The sequence below is a fragment of the Nothobranchius furzeri genome, chromosome 12, assembly GCF_043380555.1.
Source record: "Nothobranchius furzeri strain GRZ-AD chromosome 12, NfurGRZ-RIMD1, whole genome shotgun sequence".
NCBI lineage: Eukaryota > Metazoa > Chordata > Actinopteri > Cyprinodontiformes > Nothobranchiidae > Nothobranchius > Nothobranchius furzeri.
In genome coordinates, this window is record NC_091752.1 from 24,239,495 (window position 1) to 24,258,878 (window position 19,384).

At 40.2% G+C, this 19,384-nt stretch overlaps 1 protein-coding gene across 3 annotated transcripts in view; it reads left to right on the top strand.

Annotated features, from left to right (window-relative positions):
- Positions 1 to 327: 327 nt before the first annotated feature.
- The window catches only part of phactr2 (phosphatase and actin regulator 2), a 38,379-nt gene continuing 19,322 nt past the window's right edge, over positions 328 to 19,384 (top strand). For 2 of the 3 annotated variants that reach the window (XM_015944557.3, XM_015944559.3), the window contains exon 1: positions 10,382 to 10,566. In XM_015944557.3, the coding sequence (XP_015800043.3) occupies positions 10,524 to 10,566 (43 nt within the window). In that variant the 5' untranslated portion in view covers positions 10,382 to 10,523. Of the gene's footprint in view, positions 467 to 10,381; positions 10,567 to 19,384 lie in introns of those variants that run through there. The other variant, XM_015944558.3, reaches the window with a different exon arrangement.

Below are 19,384 nucleotides of genomic sequence, written 5' to 3' on the forward strand. Positions count from 1 at the left end.
ATTTTGAGGTTATGCACCTCCACTTCCATCTTCCCTAAATTGAGCATTTCTCCTCATCTTCTATGTCACCGTGGGACTTCATGGGGGGGGGGGGGCATTAAAATGGATCAGAGTGGAGCCAGAGGAAGTTGGAAAAACCTTGACAGTCATGGAGATGGAGACAAATGCAGGATGAGACTGGGATCAGGACGGAGAAGGACCTGAGATGGAAACAAACATTAACTTTTAATGCTCTTTATTTGAGCGAGTGGATGGAAGGGAGGGGTGAGCAGACAGTGTGGGAGGGAAAGAAGAGAGATGAAGGAAGTGCAGAGAGGCAGAGGGACGGGGGAGGGACAGGACAGCAGAAGAGAGACAGTAGGGTGATTTAGTGGAGGGAGGGAGGGAGGCAGAGAGGTCGTGTGTCGGGAAGAGGCAGGGATCAGCTCCAGATCATATTCCTCAGCTCAAATCATGGAACATGCCGGTGAGTTCTCTCCAGATCTAACAAGGCTCACTTCCCTCTAAGCAGATCTGTCTTTACGCTGGGTTTATGTTTTGCTTTTTTCACATGCTGATCTTCACCTGTCACCAAGAGGTTGCTGTCAAGATCCCTCAAAGGAAAATATTTAACGAGCTTTTGATGCATTTTAACTCACAGCAGTGTTGATTTGGGTTTTTATTCCCATTGTTGTAACATATCCCCTGTCTGAGTAATCCTGAGACTGGGGATTGTTTTTCTGGTGCAGCATTTCCTCATTTCACGTTCTGCATAGCTCACATTCAGTCACACGATGTAGACAGGAGGACTTGAGAGGATCAAAGCAGCAACATTTAGTGCAATGAACGCTAACGCTATGAGCAGATCACTGTGTGGGCTCTCCTAAATAGCCTTCTGTTGCGTAATGTGCACCAGACTTGCTGACACCCTGTTTTATAAAATTTGGTGATTCCTATGAAGCACTGAAGTTACGCCTCATTCAAAAAGGGATTTTTGTGTTTGAGAGTTGGCCCTTGTGGTAAAAATACAGAACATTAACCCCACATTTTTGCTATCAAAGTAATTCTTTAAAGAATAAAAGGGAAGCTTATTTTCTGACTAATTATTCCAGCTATGCCTGACTTGATGCCAGTTTGGGTGTGTTGTTCTGAGTGACATCAGCGTTGTGTCACTCAGCCAGAGTGGATCGACAGGCTATATTAGGCTCGTGTTATCTACTATAGTTTACTTATTGTTTGCAGAGGTTGTCATAACACATCAGCGTTATTAACCTCTGCAGCTTTGTGTAAATAACAAGTGATTCGTGGTCCTACGAACACCTAGTCACAAAATCTTGGACCTGAGAGGATTTTGCTTGACTTCCAATCAGCTCAACCACCAAGAACTTCCTGCTAATTTGTGATTTAACATTTTGCAAGGCAAAGCAGCACCTGTGCATGCTTGCACGCATTCATGTAACATGTGCAGCTGGTGGACTCTTTGCCGGATCACGGTGCTGCATGATGTGTCCCTTTTACAGCATTTGTGCACAAAAACCAGACGGCTCACATTTTTACAAATCCTTCAGTTGTTTACAGCTGGTGCATTTAGAGAGGTTAAAGAGAACATTGAAGTTATGCTACAAATGCTGCTGGATTTGTGAGCTGTCCTGCTTATGTCCAGCAACCATTAATATTTAATTGAAACGGGAGGTCTGGCTTTGTAAAACAACCTCACTGCTGATTGATCTGTTTGTTTGACAGGTGGATCTACTAGTCGAACCCATTTTTAAAAAAGAGAACTTGTTATGTCACCTAGGTGCACAGAGTTACTTCTCTCTTAGTCATCTTCTGAAGTTCAGCTAATAATCCAAAACTCTCCATTTGATTTAGGTGATGTTTTATGGCATTCTGCATTGTCTGTGTAACCATGGAATTAATAAGACACACAAATGCATCAAAACCCTCAAGTGAGACCTTTTGAGCCATATTCTGCTAAAACAGACCTCAGTAGTGTCAGTAAAAGCCAGCTGGCCCATGGCCAAAGCAGCCTTCATCAACCGCTGGCAGTCAACTTTAAAACAAACCCTGTTGTTGCTTCAAAGGAAGAGTAATGTCCTGAGAGCCGCGCGGCATGCTTAGAACAGCTGGTTTTACAACTGGCATCAGCTGTTTGGTAAATTAGTGCAAATTTGATCTTATATAGTGATACAGAATTAAATGTTTATTCTCTGCATCGCCTCAAATCATCTGAATGTTTATCTATTTTTGATTTTTCTTCCATTGTGACCTTTTATTCTCTGATAAATCTGTCTCACGCTTTTGTATCAGTTTTTCCTTTGAGTCCTATCTTCTCCAGCTCCGTGTTTTCCTTCCTCATATTCCGTCTCGAGCTGGCGTTCCTCGGCTGCCTGTCTGGCAGGATGTCAACTATTGATTTATATGGACAACATTTTAGCAGTGATGGCAGCTTATGGGCTGTGCCGAATGGAATACAACAAACAGGAGATCAGATTTCAGACCAGCTCAATGGCAGATGTGGGGAGGAAGAAGAGCAGTCTGATATCATCAGCTAAAAAAAACCTTTATTGATATTATTGACTCTACAATCATCAGAATTAAAGTTTTAAACATTTAGGAGATGTTTTTGATGTAGCGAGCATGTGTTGGATGAATTGTGGCATGAATAAAAGTTGTGCCGACGCTCCGCTGAGACTTTTCCCCTGATCTAATCAGTGTTTTTGTGTTTGTACCATCTCTCCCACGTTGTCCTCGTCTCAGACGTGTTACAGAGAACACTTTCCATCTGGCTTTGGCTGCTTTCGTTAAAAAAAAGAAAGTCTTATTACACTATTTCTACTTTTCGTCTTTGCTCAGCATGGCCCTTGCACAGCGGGGCCTGCTTCTTGCTGAATCACACTTGAGTGTTATGACAGTTCGCCGTCTGAATCATGAGCCCTCAATGGAAATGTCTGAGCTTCTACTCTCGAAAGGTCGGTTAGGAACTTCTTGTACTCGATCCATTCACGCGTAAAGCAGGAAGTACGCATTAAAATGTAAGCGATTCTACTTAAGGCACCTATTCCTGTTTTAGAGCGGGACTGTCACGAAGCGTTCAGCTGGGATCGCCCTGCCCTGAAGACTTTAAGAGTTTAATAAATAAATCAGACCAGAGAGAAAGCCTCTGGAAAAACAGCACTTAAACAATTATTACCCCTTGTTCTGCTGAGGCTGCTACTTAATATTTGATGACGCTCTTCCATCCTTTTGGCCCCTCTTCTCCCTCACCTCCGCCGTCTCTCTGTGAAAGGTCAGGCTACCTCGGTTGATCTCTGTTATTTAGTGCCAGAACACTTAGGACCCACTTCCTGAAAAAGCATTATCCTGACATGCTAATTCCGATACTCAAACATGTGTCCTTTTGACTTTGAATCCAGGGTCTTTTCAGAGATTCTCCTTTAGGATTTGTTTGTACAGTTTACCAGTAAAAGCGTAACATTGATCCGGGCAAAATCCAGAGGGAGTGTTTCCTCATAGCTGGGCAGGAATTGCCACAAAGGCGAAAAAGCAGCAGAATAGAAGAGATTCATGTGCATGGTGCAGAAAAAGAAAAAGAAAACCAATTAACAGGATGAAAATGAGGAATTTTGATTAAAAACAATCAGATCAGCTGTGAAACTTCCATAAAATGTTTGTGAAACAGTGTGTTTCTGTTTAGATCATGTTCAGTTATCCAAGCTGCTATATTTTAAATAAAATCCCATCATTTGGTTACTTCTGTAATCTGATCTTAATGTGGTTGAGCTTTCTTTTGTTTTCTAAAGACTAAACTCCACAGCAAGTCTTGACACAACAGCTGAAGTATGTTTGTTTTTAGTTTTATTGTTTTTTTTAAAAGACTGGTTGAATGTAAACTGTGATTTTAGTGGATCTGAGTGGAGCAGCGGCTCCCGGATCAAGAGGGCTGGAGTTCTGTGGCAAGAAACTCAACAAATACCTTGATTTGAATGTAAAATTGCTCTAAAACAAGTACAATGAACATGCAATTTTACAAAAATAACAATAAAAAATACAACTAATATCAACTTTTTAACAATAAACCTTTAGAAATATTTTTTAATAAAGAAATTAACCAAAAAATGGGCTGACAATTTGACTCAGCTATGATTCAGCATGACTGATGTAATCAGTGACTCGATAATCTGAAAATTCAACATTTTTCTTTCAGTCAGTGAATGCACCACAGCAATCCGAGCAATCCATCATTGCTAAGTGTTCATGCTGTCTAGAACATCTATTTTGTGACTGTTTTATTTCAGCAGTCATGATTTTCATGCTAATAATGAATTAATAAAATGAAAATCTGTTAAATACAGTTCTTTGAGATAAATCACAACAAGCTAGAGTTGGTCAGAGCTGCACAAGAATCCAAAATCAGCACTGACCCTTAAAATCTAAATCGGTGCATATTTTGTGGGGGGTTTGTTTTATTACCTGCTTAACTTGCAACTAACTCACATGTGTTGCTTAAACCAAATAAGTCCATGACATTAAATCCCACATGTTGCTAGAGCAGTGATTTTTCTCCATCATCTTCTTTTCCAGCCTCATGTTCTGTCTTTTCTCTCCTGCCTCGTCCTACATGTCCAATTAACCGCTTCCATCTTATATACTAATAACCTTTCCATGCAGTCATCTTACTGCTTCCAAGTAAACTGCATGGCTGCATGGTGGCACAGTTGTTAGCACTGTTGCCGCACAGCAAGAAGGTTGCAGGTTCGAAACTCGGCTGTGGTCTTTCTGCGTGAAGTTGCATGTTCTCCCCATGCATGCGTGGTTTTCCTCCGGGTACTCCGGTTTCCCCTACAGATCACAAAATGCCCTACAAGTTAACAATTGTACGTCACTTTGGATAAAAGCATCTGCCAAATAAATAAACTTAAACATAAACTCTTAATTCAAGGACATCATCTAGCAATCTAAATCAAGCACTTTCATTGAAGCTGTAATATAATAATGTTGTCAAACATGTTGTCTCTGAAGAACATAATATATATAATATATGGTAAATGGCCTGTATTTGTTATAGCGCCTTCTAGAGTCCTGGAACCCTCCAAGGCACGTTACAACACAATCAGTCATTCAGTCATTCACACACACATTCACACCCTGGTGGTGATGAGCTACCTTGTAGCCACAGCTGCTCTGGGGCACACTGACAGAGGCGAGTCTGGTGCCACCGGTCCCTCTGACCACCACAAGCAGGCAAGGTGGGTTAAGTGCCCAAGGACACAATCAACAGCGACAGATCGAACCTGCAATCTTCCGATTACGGGGCGAGCGCTCAACTCCTGTACCACCGTCGCACATATTATTTCATATCACCAAAAGAACAACACACTTTTTAAGCTAGAAATGCATGTGATGTTATTGAATTGGAACAAAATAATCAGATGATGGCAGAGGAAGTTAAACAAACTGCACAAATGTTTTATTTACATTTGCAAGATTCAGCAAAACTGCATTTTTTTCTTTTTCTTTGCGCATGTGGCCGATTTGTCTCTGTGCTTCAGCTCTTTGTGCAGAAATTCCTTTGCAAGGATGTGCATGAGCCAGGACTCTGGTGTTTTACTCTTTTATTACTCAGGGGAGAAAATAAAAGATGGACAATAAAGTTTTTCATTAAGAATTAAATCAATCTCCCTCCATATATAAACCAACCCAGCGTCCATCCTTATGATGACACTAGATGGCAGTCTTGTTCTACATGTAAAACCATTTAACTTCCGCCTAAACAACTTTAAACTCAGTGTTTATGTTTACTTAAAGGTCATTATGTGTGAGTGAGTGTGTACCCGGATGTATTGGGTGTGTTTTCTTAGAACTAGTATTTCCTATTTGTTATAAAAACAGGTTAAACACAAAGGGATTTTAATGTGGAGCTCATGTAGTTACGATAGAAATCACACAAAAGCTCTCTAAATCAATGAGATCTGTTGTACCTTTTTCTGAACTTTGTAAATGTCTCCATGTGTGACAACTCACTTCTGTCCAGCGACGTTCTGCAAGGTCTCAGCTGACTCCGTGTTGACACTGGTGATGACAAAACACACATTCGCCAAGTAAACACACACACCCAAATTCATTTTCAAAGGTGCTTGGGCTTACTTGAGCATTACTTGACAGAAATCACATTGGTGGCTAATCATTCCCTCCTTTGAATCAACGCACTGTCTCGACATTTAAGCTCATTTAATTATTATGAACTGTGGACTAAATTTGTCCCAAACTGCTGACCGTACCCTAACCCAGTATTAACTGATTCTAAAGCCTGGTGCAACAATTTCACCCAGCCGTTTAACATTGTGCCACCACTGCCTATCTGCAGCTTTAGTCTTCACAACATATTAATTATACAACTGTGACCAGTTGTTACAATGATGGTCACAGTGCATTTTAAATTTATTTAAGGTTTACAGAAATACAGTAAACAGTTAGATGTTTAGCCCTCTGCTGGTTCTACCAATCAATCAATCAGTCAATCAATCAATCAAAACTTTATTTACGAAGCTCTTTCCATACAAATGCAGCTCCAAGCATGATGTTATGGTAGCTCAGTCATTCACTACATAAACATGGAGTTCAGAGGAATTGCACGTGATCATGCAATATTGCACGAGAGTCCACGTGACATTGTCTTTTAGATTTTGCTATAATTCTATGACTATGTGTCAGATGATTTTAGTGTAGATCTATCATGAAAGGTGACGGGCATCATGCATTCCTTCAAAAAACGATATCCGGTTAATTCGTATGCTAAAAGTAAGCATGTAAGAATTCATTCACAGGGCACCTTTCATAGAAACAAACGCAGCTAAAGGTGTGTTTAAACAAAAATCATAACAGCAGTCGTGCAATAGAGGAAACAATTAAATTAACATTAACATAAAATTAACAAACATTAGAAGATGTAAGAAAATGTCCATAGATTAAAAGTCAAAGTAACTGAAATTGATACGGCTGTTCAGAGAAAGAGACCAAACAAACAACCACATGCCAGAAGAAACCAGTTAAAGATAAAAAAGGTCTTAAATTTTCATACAAATATCAAGTGAAGTTGTGTTTCTGATGTAAGGAGGCAGAGTTCCAGAGGAAAGCCCTTGGCCATAAAAGGTGTGGAACACTGAAAAAGCATTTTTATGTTATTTTTGATTATGATCAGTCATTCTGAGTGTTTCATGCAGGTTGAACATGAAAATAGTCTCCTACATCTATCTCCTGCATTAGCTTCTGATAGAGATGCTAAGGATTTGGAACTCTAGGATTTGAAAAGCCTGGCAGATCTACATCTCAGATTTCTAACAGATCTCTACTGTCACGTAACATTCATGCTATCACCCATCTTGACTCATGACAGGGAAGGCTGCCGTTGGTTTAGAGTCCAGGATGCAGCAGAGAACTTCTCGACTAGTAGAAGCTAACCGTAAGCATAAGTAACTCCGCCACACTGCACAACTGCTTCAGGCTTGTGTTATTTGTGGAGATAAAACATCAATGTTGCAGAACAAATGGAGTCAGTGGTAAAGTCGTGTTGCTGTTAGCCAATAAGAGAAGAGATGTCAAAAAATCAGGAAATAGGTCTCCAGATCCTGCCGTCTGAAGCTCAACTTTGATCTGGCTCACTTCTAGTTTCTGAACTGGTGCACTAGAGCTTTGTTTCCCCACAGTATGACTTACAAGGCATTAATTTGTACTAGAGACTCCTGCAAATGGATTGATTAAACGATCAATCTACACCTTTAATGGCTTTAAATTGGAGGAGGAGCTCAAATGTGTTTGTGCCACTGGAAACCATAGCAATGGTTATGTGTTCCCTCCTTTTGATATTTTGTCAATCCCTGCCACAAACTGTTGGGCTGTTGGGTCAAAATAAAAGCATGCATGATCTCGTGGAATACAATCTCGATCAAAAGTTTAATACCACTTTAAAGATGGAAATCCTTTACTATGTTGGATCTTAATCATCTCCCACCTCAGCAGGGATGGCGTTCTGTCAGAAACCCTGCTTATGTTGTTCAACAACCCAACCAAGTTCCAAAAGAGAGATTATTTTGCCTTTACCATTTGAATGTCATGATAGTGGGACTACCTGACAGAAAATGACAGTTCACATTTTTGCACAGATTTGGCCTTTTAAAGGCATGCAGTCTCAAACTTTTGAGCAGCTGTGAAATCGCCTGTTACAGTTACATGTTGTTTTCAATAAATTGGATGCTCGGAAAATATTTTGTCCTACTCCCTTTTCTTTTTGGTGCAATGGCGAAAGAAGAGTTAGCTCACCCTGTAACCAGAGGGTTATAGGTTCAAGCCCTGTCTGTTGTTGTGTTGGGCAAGGCACTTAACCCGTCTTGCCTGCTGGTGGTGATCGAAGGGACTGGTGGTGCCAGTGCTTGGCAGCCTCGCCTCTGTTGGTGCACCCCATGGCAGCTATGGCTATTGTTGTTACCACCAGTGAACGTGCATGGTAGGGCTGGGCAAAAATAGAAAATGTATCGTTATTGAAATTTCTGACTCTTATTGAGATAACTTTTCTCATGTCAAAAAATTTGATAATTAAAAATGAAAAGATGTGTGTAGGTTGGCAACACTCATGTCCCTTTAAGAAGCTGTACCACCTTGAGTCACTATGACTCAATGTATGTAACAGCCCTATCTAGTGGACAATTTCTGTTTCTGCGCAAAGCTATTTATCGTTATTGGGGTGAAATCCTCAATTTATCGTGATATTGATTTTAGGCCATATTGGCCAGCCGTAGTGCATGGGTATGTGACTGCTTGTGTGTTATAAAGCATCTTGGGGGGTTGTAGAACCCTAGAAGGCACTATATCAACTAAATGACATTAACCTTTTTTTGCATGTTGAAGAACCTTGTTAAGCTCCAATCATTCAAAATATATTTTTGGCCACTTTTACAGTGGTCTTAAACTTTTGAGCAGCTGTGAAACCGCCTGTTGTCAATAAATTGCATGCTCAGAAAATGTTTGACCTCACTTCCATTTCTTCTTGTAGCATGTTGAAGTTCTACTTGAAACCTTGTTAAGCAAACTACCATTTTGGGTCATTTTTACAGTGATCTTAAACTTTTGATCAGCTTTTTCTTGAGTGATAAAAAAAGTTTCTAAATTTTTTTAATATTTTGTTAATCTGTGACTCCAATCAGAGTCTAAAATAACACCCAGACTTGAGTAACCTTAGCCTTGACCCAGGAGGTCAGTTTTTGATAAGATCTGAACCAAACCTGTTTGATAATATTAATGAACTTGAAGAACTAAAAATAGTGCAAATAATCCCAGCAAGCATTTGTGTCCCTGGCCAAAAATGGTTGCGGTAGGACGGCTATAGTAAAAAAAAAAAAATAAAATAAAAGTAACATAACATTTTCCAAAAAATCCATTCAGACACATTTGAACATGTCAACAGTTGTTGTGAATCAGTGATGTCAGTTCAACTGTAGTGATGTGTCGGTCACGAACGAACTGGCTCTAAGAGCCGGCTCTTTGAAGTGAACGACGGGAGCCGGCTCGTCATTGGGAGCCGTCCCCTCCCCCCCGCCTTGGTGAAAGCTACAGACGATTGGTCAACATGTGTAACTGCGTGTCCAGACTGTCCACACACAGAGCAGTAGGGGCGGGGAAGAGGGAGGATCAGACTCAGACACACAGCAGAGCACATGCGGGTGGAGGGAGGCAAGAGGGAATAAGGAGGAGGAAAAAGGCGAGCAAGAGGGAGAAGAGTGCGACGAAGACGGTGAGAAAATGAGCGCCAGCAGTCGGAAAGTGAAGATTTCTTAAAGTGTTCAGTTATTAAATCCATAGAAATGATAAATATTTGATATATAGCATATTTTTACATTAGTAAATAATTTTACACATAGTTTAGCATTATTTTGGTTATAAATGTACTCTACGCAACAGAAAATCTGAGGAGCCACTTGGGAGCCGAAACAGCCGGCTCTTTTTGATGAGCTGAGCCAAAAGAACCGACTCTCTAAAAAGAGCCGGAATTCCCATCACTATTCAACTGTCATATGGAACTATTTTCCAACCATGACGTCGTTAACGTCGTTTCAACGGTTATTAAATGTCCAAATGTTTGCTTGGAAGAAAGTAAATGTCCTGGGATACATTTGTTGGTGAAAATTAATTAGTTTTGACTAAAATCACCGTTTTTCTGTAATTAACAGGCGTTAATTAACGTTGTGCCGTGATTTTTACTGTAAAGTGATGGTTGGAGGTGACCCCAGCGGCTCCTAATCTGCATAGCGGGGCTGAGAGGCACTTCTCAGCCGCTCACAGGACAAGGAGGAGGTGGGAGGGGAAATTACAACGTAGTAGAGACCCAATCACTCCGTCCGTCAGTCAGACAAGTTTCCAGCTTCTCAGCCATCATTATCGCCGCGTAAAAACTCCTCTTTCTTGACATGAACCCACTCAGACGGAACCCATGCGGGGATAGAAGGCCGTGAAAGCGGGTTCGAGCCCCGGTTCGGACCCCGGAGCTGAATATGGGTCAGACTGCTGTGTCTGCCGTGTCTCAGACAGCAAGCGGTGAGTGTGTGAACGTGTGTGTGTGTGTGATTGAAGTTTCCCTTCCTCTTGCTTGGCTCTGAATCCGCTATCTTTATCCAGGAAGTCTGCTCGTTTTTAAATGGCAGAACTTCGACGCATTTTAAGCTAGGCTAAATGTCTAACCCATTAAAGCCGGGGCGTGTTTCTAAATTTGCCGCTGCCTCGAGCTCCCCAGCTGCTGTAAAACTAGTCAAACAGCCAGTTTAAACGCAGCCGATGGGTGTTTTATAACCAAAGCGCTGTTTATGAGGCCACATTGATGCCACCGACCAATAAAGAGTTTTATGTATTTAGCAGCCAGCCTGACGCGAGCCCAGATGATCTCATCAGATTAGTTTTAACAAGTTTGTTTCCCTCCGATTATAAAAGGGACCATGAGACAACAATTCCGTCTACTTTCAGTTTATGATCAGGAATTGAGGCTTGAACATGTTTCATAAACTAAAGGGTGGAATAAACCGGTGTGTGTGTGACTGTAACCAGTCAACGAGTGGGTCTAGTTGTGATGGAGGTGTCACAGATGAGATTTGACAGTTGGAAATTTGCAATATTTAGATGTTTTTTTCTGTCCCAAATACGTCAAAGAGGTCATTGAGCTCTGATGCATCGATTTTGGTTTTGAGGGCCAATACAGGTTTTCTGATTTTTGACTCTTGATTTATCTCGAAGTACTTTTACTTAATATTTTTTCCTTTATACGTTTTATTAACTTTAAGACTATTATAAGTCAACTTGTCCACAAAATCTGTTATTACTGCTTCAATTAGTGCTTCAAAATGCTGTGTTTACTGACCAGGAAAAATGGCTGCTTGACAATGATGCATTCACAAACTCCCTAAAAAGGCTTTATTGGCAGATTCCTATCGCCTGCAGACATATCTGGGTCTAATTATGTTCAAACCCAAATCACATACAGTTTAACTTTTTTCTGGCAGTATTTTTTTCTCAAGTCTTAAAAAAAGTTAATTTCTGTTGTACAACACCTTACAATATGCCTTCCTTTGTTTTTAAGCTGCTATTACAAATTTAGAAAACAAATTAGCTTAATACGTTTTTATCCTTCTTAAAGGTGTGGTTGACAGAATATATATATATATATATATATATATATATATATATATATATATATATATAATAATTCTGAATTTAATCGGTCACTGAGTTTTTCATGCAGCCTGTCTGAAAGCAGTCTTCTACATCAGTACAGCCAGACTCTTCCAGGAGGTTCTTCCAGTGGTAGCCCGTCATGTGCTCAACATTATTAACTCCAGCCTTGTTTCGGGAATTATACCCTCTGTTTTTAAACATGCCGTGCTTCAACCACTACTGAAAAAATCTGGCCTAGACCCAACTGACCTCGGGAACTTTCGCCCCATTTCAAAGCTCCCCTTCTTGTCAAAAGTGATGGAAAAGGCTGTTTATAATCAGATTATGCCCCATCTGACCAATTTTGGGGTCTTGGATAAATTTCAGTCTGGTTTTAGACAATATCACAGCACAGAATCCGCTCACATCAGGGTTTTTAATGATATTATTTTAGCCACTGATTCCGGTTCCCATGTTGCCCTGGTGATGTTGGACCTCTCAGCTGCATTTGACACAGTTGACCATGACATTTTATTGTCCCGCCTTGAGAATTTGGTCGGCATTAAGGGATCCGCGCTTGACTGGTTCTGCTCCTACTTTGATAACAGGTCTATTAGAGTTAGAATGGACGACTGTTCATCTCCCTCTGCTGCTCTTCCTTGGGGCGTTCCACAGGGGTCTATCCTCGGCCCCCTTTTATTTAGCATTTTTATTATTCCACTGGGACTAATCTTCAGGAAGTTTAACATTAACTTTCATCTTTATGCGGACGACTGCCAGATTTATGTTCCATTGAAGGCTTTTACCTCCATCCAGCCGCTCCTTGATTGCCTGAGTGAGGTTAAAGACTGGCTGTTAGCAAATTTTCTGCTGCTGAATGATTTTAAGACCGAGTTTGTTTTTACTCCTGATGGTTTGTCTTCCTCCGCTCCTGATTTTTCTGCTCTTCCTTTTAAAATTAGTCAAACAATTGTTAATCTTGGAATTAAAATGGATGTGGCTCTAAAAATGGACCCTCACGTTAATCACATGGTTAAATCATGTTTTTATCAGCTGAGACGTCTTTCCAAACTAAAACCCATTCTGAATCGGCGCCACCTCGAGACAACCATTCACGCTTTCATCACCTCAAGGTTGGACTACTCCAACGCAATTCTGTTTGGCATTTCAAAAGCCGCATTATCTCGCCTTCAGCTGATACAAAATGCGACAGCAAGATTTCTGACCAATACTGGCCGTCGTCAGCACATTACTCCAATTTTAGCAAGACTTCACTGGCTTCCTGTGCACTACCGTATACGTTTTAAAATTTTATTGTTTGTTTTTAAGGCGCTGAATGGCTTAGCACCACCCTACATATCCGCGTTACTCACTCCTTATGTGCCAGGTAGGACTCTCCGTTCAGGTGACCTACACCTACTACAGATTCCCCGTCAACGCTGCAAAACCCGTGGTGAACGAGCTTTTTCTGTCTGCGCTCCAAAACTCTGGAATGATCTCCCACTGAATATCAGACTCTCCTCCTCCATTGGGGTTTTTAAGTCTCACTTAAAGACTTACTTTATTCTCTTGCTTTTACTACCTAGCTATTTTATCGATGGTTTATTTACACTGTTCTTTTACTGATTTTATTGACTTCTCATGGTTGGTTCTTTGTGTTTTGCTCTAGTTGTTTTATTCTTTTATATTATTCTTTTAACCCTATATGTTTTTACCCCTGTACAGCACTTTGGTCAGCTCACATGCTGTTTTTAAATGTGCTTTATCAAATAAATGAAATGGAATGGAAAAATGGAATCAATCTCCTGCATTAGTTTCGATAGAAAATAGACGGTGAAATGAAAATCATCACATTTCTATGTCACAAATTAGCATTCATTACCTTGTCCATCTTGACTTGACCCGCGCCTGCCCACAGGAAAGATTTAAAAAAAATTATTTTTAGCAGCGGGGAGAGAGAGCAGAGAGTGTCTTGGTGATGGTGACTTTGCAACATGGCTGACTGTGTTGTGTCAGCCAATCAGAAGTGATGTGTGTGCATATCATTATTAATAATGAGTGATCCTGCTGTTTTCAGCCCACCTCTGCACAAACAAACATCTGCATTTCAGAACAGGAGCATCATAGCTTTAAAAAAATAAAAGACTCATAAGGCACTGGTTTACACTAGAGAACACTGCAAATTATTTAATAAACAAGTTAACCACACCTTTAACAACATTCTAACAGTAAAGCTATAAATATATCGTGATTAAATAAACTAAAAAAAAAGAGGAGATTTTCTCGCATTGGTCTAAAAACCGCCAATAACACGTTTCAGCCTGAAAACAACTATTTGACCATCCAATTGTCGGTCTCGCCGAACCACCACACTTCCTCGGGGCCTCTATTCATTACATACTCACACATTTAGCAACAGAACACCACTGGTGTGAGAGGTTCTCCGCTCAATAAAATCAGAGGAGGAGAAACCCCTGGCTGCTACCACTTTAGGGCAAACTACCAGAGTCCCAAAAAGAAATACACCATTTGAAGTCACGGACAACAAAAGAGTTTTGGACCTAGAAAACAGCGAATGGTGTTTAGCGCTATCTTGTTTAGTCTAGAATTGTGGTAGGGCAACGCAATATGGCCTAAAATTAATATCACGATATATTGAGGATTTCACCTCGATAACGATAAATGGACGATAACTACAGGTATGTGCAGAAACAAAAGTGGCCCACTAGATGGGGCTGTCACATGTATTACTTTAAATCACATTTTTACGCGACTCAAGATGGTACAGCTTCTTAAAGGGACATGAACCTTGCCGACCTACACACAGCTTTTCATTTTTTTATTATCAAAATTATTGAAATGGGAAAAATTGTCTCAAAGTGTCAGAAATGTTGATAACGATACATTTTTGATTCATTGCCCAGCCCTACATCGCGGGTTTCCTGTTCTGGCAGAAGTGTCTCGGGGAAGATAACCGAGTGGAGGGTTGAGTGTTCCGTGACTGTATTTGTGTTCAAAAGCTAGCTTGATCTGTAGACTTGTTTATAACAGCTTTAACTTCAAGGGTAAAGAAAATCCAAAAAATAAAAATAAAAAAACAAATATTGCTTTAAGTCTGTACGCAGTTAATATTTCACAAAAGATGTTTCCAATACTTGGTTTGCTGGTGTTTTGTAAGAAGTTGTGAGCCAGTATACAGAATGTGTAGTGGTCACAACCAACAAACCAATAGATGTGAATGATGTTGCGTTCAATGCCAGTAAGCTGCCTTCATGGAGACAAAAATGACCAAAGCCTTTAGGAGTTTAATTCAGTTATCTTTTAATTTCAGAAACCGCTGATCTGTGTTGACTCTTTTCAGAGAAAATACTTTGTCATAGTTTTTTTTTAGCATAAGTTGACATCAGCTGCAGTTTTGTCTGAACTGCACGTTTGCAACCCAACTCAACCTTAGAAAAACATCAGATCATAACATTTATTTCCTGCTTACAGTTCTTTTTCTTGGATTCTTGCAGTTCGCTCTGTTTGTGGGAACACTTTGAGGCCGTAAGGTTAACAAAGGCACGCATGACTCTGAGGAGAAAAAAAGCAAAAAAAAAAAAAAAAAAACTTTCTGTCAGCATTAAAAGTAACACTCAGACTGTTCTGTACCTGATACTTAAACCAGCATAGGAACCAGAGTCCATTACACTGATGAATAAACTGTATAGTAACATTATGTATTACATAATCCTGTTGTGGCGCTTTAACTGCTGAATCCACAGCACTAAGAGCAGGAAGGGAAGTGTTTCTATCAGGATCAGAGTGAAAGATTATTAACTTGAAACTGATGTCCCTCGAGCTTTCCTGCAGAAATTATGACTGTACACTAAAACACAGTTAGGCCACAGTTTCCTGTTTGTTTTCGCTGCATGTTTTGTCTCTATTTAAAGTTCAACTCTGTGGTTTTGATAGAAACGACCTAATAAATGTTGCTCCTCCCGTCACTCACATCCAGCGCTGTTTTCTTATGTTTTTTTTGTCATCTATTTTTTTTTCTTGTTCCTTTCTGCTAAACTTCCTTGTTATTCATGTGTAACTCTCTTTTCCACACTTCTCTGGGTCTCTCACTCTACCCCCTCCATCTTTCTTCCTCTGTTTGTGACGTTGACTTCTTCTCTCCCTTGTGACTTGCAGTGAAGGAAGGAAGCCTCTCCCTTCCCCTCCTCCTCAACACATGTCTCTTCTATAACTTCTGAGGACAACAAAAAATGCTGGCTTTGACACAAGACATTGTTTTCCCGGTTTCATATTGTGATGAATAATAAATCCCACACAATGCAAAACAAACAGCTCTTAGCTCTGGCTCTTAAGGATGCATTATTTTGTCAAAAATTTCTTGTTTTTTTTTAGCACAGCTATATACTTTAGTTGTTGTGTTGCTTTACAAGGAAACTTAGTCGTTTTGGCTTGCTTTTGGCACCCCTTAGTTTCCGTTTTAATTCACTGTCATAAAAATGAAACAGAAACTTACCTCCTCGCTGTGCGCTCCTGTTTTCCTTAGCCTTCATTAGTGTCTACAGGCTCGGTTCATCAGTACATGACTCACAAATCAGCTGTGTTCATGATCTAAAACATGCAGGAATCATGTCTGAGCTCTGCGATTTAGAAAACCCTTGATGTTGACTCTTTTTTACTCTTACTGTGTTTTAGTATTTTTTTAGCTTCATCAGATAAACGTTTTCTTTGTTTCTTTTGAGGCTCCACCGTGATAAACAAGTTACAATGAATGCTAACAAGGTGTAACTCGTCTGTCCTGAGGTGTACACATGGATTACTTTGTAAGACTTCAGGGCAGCAGTCCGGAGAGGCTGAAGTTACAAACGGGGTATTCTGCTAACATGGGGTGGAGAGGGCTGAGCGACTTTTCATTTACCCAGTAAAGGGTCATTTTAGCATATACTGGCTCAAGAAAATGACTATGAAAAACCTGCTACAACCTAGTTAGCCTGCATTCATGTGTGAGAGAGACCTCTCTTGGTTGTAGATTTTCTGTATTTCTACACATTTTAGATTTAGATCTTCCCCTTTTTAGTTTAGTTTCACCTTTATAATAAAAGTATATTGTAACAAATTTCCTTTTTAATTTCTGCTTTTCTTTTTCTAACATCAGGGTGTTTTACCTCTTCTCTGTTTCTATGCATTACTCGGCTCTTCGCTAGTCCCCGTTTGGTCCTTGTTGGTCTAATGGTGATTGCTGTTATTTTCCCATCATTAAAGGCACAAAGAAGCCCCTGAACTGAACCTATTATTGTGATTTCATATCAACACAGGAACAGGAAGTGTGTGTGTGTGTGTGTGTGTGTGTGTGTGTGTGTGTGTGTGTGTGTGTGTGTGTGTGTGTGTGTGTGTGCATGCGTGCCTGTGTGTAGTGTGCAGAATTGAGTCTGTTCACAGCACGTTTCCATGCCTTCATTCTTAAATACATATTTTTAGTATCAGTCAGAAAACATCTGGAATATGGACTGCAATCTGATTGGTTCAGATATATGTGGCCCCGCCTTAGCTAGGAAAAATAAACTCATCTATCTGTTTCTGAAAATGAATCCCAAATCTGTTTATGGGATTTAGAATTATAAACAAATAATCACGATTCCTAACAGACAAGCCTCTGAGGCTCATTCTGCTCGCCCCCATCAGCTAGTATTGAGCTGCAATTGGCTACGAGCAACTGACATCAACGATCTTGTCAAAGCGTGTGAGAGCAAACTGATCAACAAGGGATTGATTCTTTCTAAAGTACGGGTTATGGATTTGTCTCGCCAGAACCGTTGTTCCCATGGTGATTAGGCATTTATAACTAAATGTGTTGAACGTCTGGATGAGTTTATTTTCAGCATCAGCTGCAGTCAAGAGTTATTAGTTATGCTTTGGCCCCCCAGTCAGATGCCAATAAGATCAGTTATCAACTTAAAATGTAAACAGTGTGTTTATCAAACAAGCTATCTTCTGTTTGAAAATCAGATTTATGAGGATATACAATGTTTTTTCTACTTGATAGGGGAGAAAGACGGTGTACAATTAAGTCACAGCAAGTATTTGAAAATAAAATGAACACAAAAATTCATTTGATCAGAAACTTTCAGAATAATAAATGTTGAAAGTTACTGAACTAATCTAAACTCCTGTCTGCTTTAATATCAGAAATAGAAAGAAAACAATCTTTTATATGACGCTTCTCAAGATAAGTCATGAGACGCTTCACAAAAACAAAAAATTTAAAATGTAAGAAAGGAAAAAATATATGTTTAAAATGAGAAAATATGAAAATTGTGATTAAAAATATAAGGAAAGGGAGAGAGAAAGTTAATAAGAAAAAGGGAAATTGGTGGATCTTGGGAAAGACAGAATATGTAGAAAGAATAACACTTAGTCTCTTTCAGAATTATTTGTAACTTTTCTAACACACACGCATGCACGCACACACACTACGTTCACAGGGCTCTCGACAGGAAAAAGGAGTTTTGGAAAGACAAGAATCCCACCAAAACGCACAAGATGTCACAAAGTGCTAAAAGATTCGAATTAAAATTGGTTTCACTGGGTTGTGTTCGGAGGGAGAGGTCCTACCTCAAGAGGAGGAGTTTAAATATCTCGGGGTGGAAAGGAGGACTCTCGACCGGCGTCTGCAGTGATTTAAACACTGAACCGGTCTTTTGTGGTGAGGAGGGAGCTAAGCCAGAAAGCGAAACTCTTGAGTTGTGACGGAAAGAACAAGATCGAGAATACAAGCAGCTAAGATAAATTTCCTATCTCAAGTGGTTGGGCACAGCCTTAGAAATAGGGTGAGAAGCTTAGATGTTTGGGAGAGACTCAGATTAAAGCTGCTGCTCCTCCATGTGCAGAGGAGCCTGCAGACAAGGTTCAGGCTTCTGGCCAGGAGGATGCCTCTTGTACACCTCACAGAGGAGGTGTTCTGGGCATTTTCTGCTGGCAGGAAGATCCCAGGTAGACCCAGGACATGCTGGGTAGACCATATCTCCATGTAGATGATGGGGTCCCACTGCTGGAGCTGTTGGAGGCTGCTGTGGGGGCAGTTTGGGCCTCCCTCTCTACTGAGGCTGCCATTGTCACCTGGACCTGTATAAATGGATGAAAATGAATGGAAATGCATTACGTGTTGACACAACTCTGGTTCATCCCTTGAATTTAGGAGCCTTTTTATGTTTGAAATAGCTGAAAAATACCAAAGTCCACAAAAAACAAACATTGTAAAACCTCCAGAAAGCTGGACCAATCCTGTTGATATACGCGAAAGATTGTACCGAAAAAAGAGCACCTTGGAGTTGTAACGTCCAGCAATGGTCAGTTTTTAGGTACAGTTTGACCATTCAACATCTGGTCAAAAGGACACGAGACTGCATGTGTTCCCTTTAAATCAGCCTGCCTTCATCCCATCAGCTGGAGCTCAGAGCCTCTCTGCAGCTCTGAACACGTGATAATGAATTGTCAACAACAATGTTTTCTCCTCAAGGTCCAAGCTTCCCTTATCGTTCTACAAGATTCTTCATGCCTCCAAATAAGTGAACACTCGCAGCCGGGATTAGTTGCTAAGTCAAAGAATGATTTCCTAAATTAAATATGAACTTCTAAAACTTATAAGCTAGATAGTCATTAAATAAACGTTTGTTTATTGCCACTTATAATAATTATAATATAATGAAATGCTTAC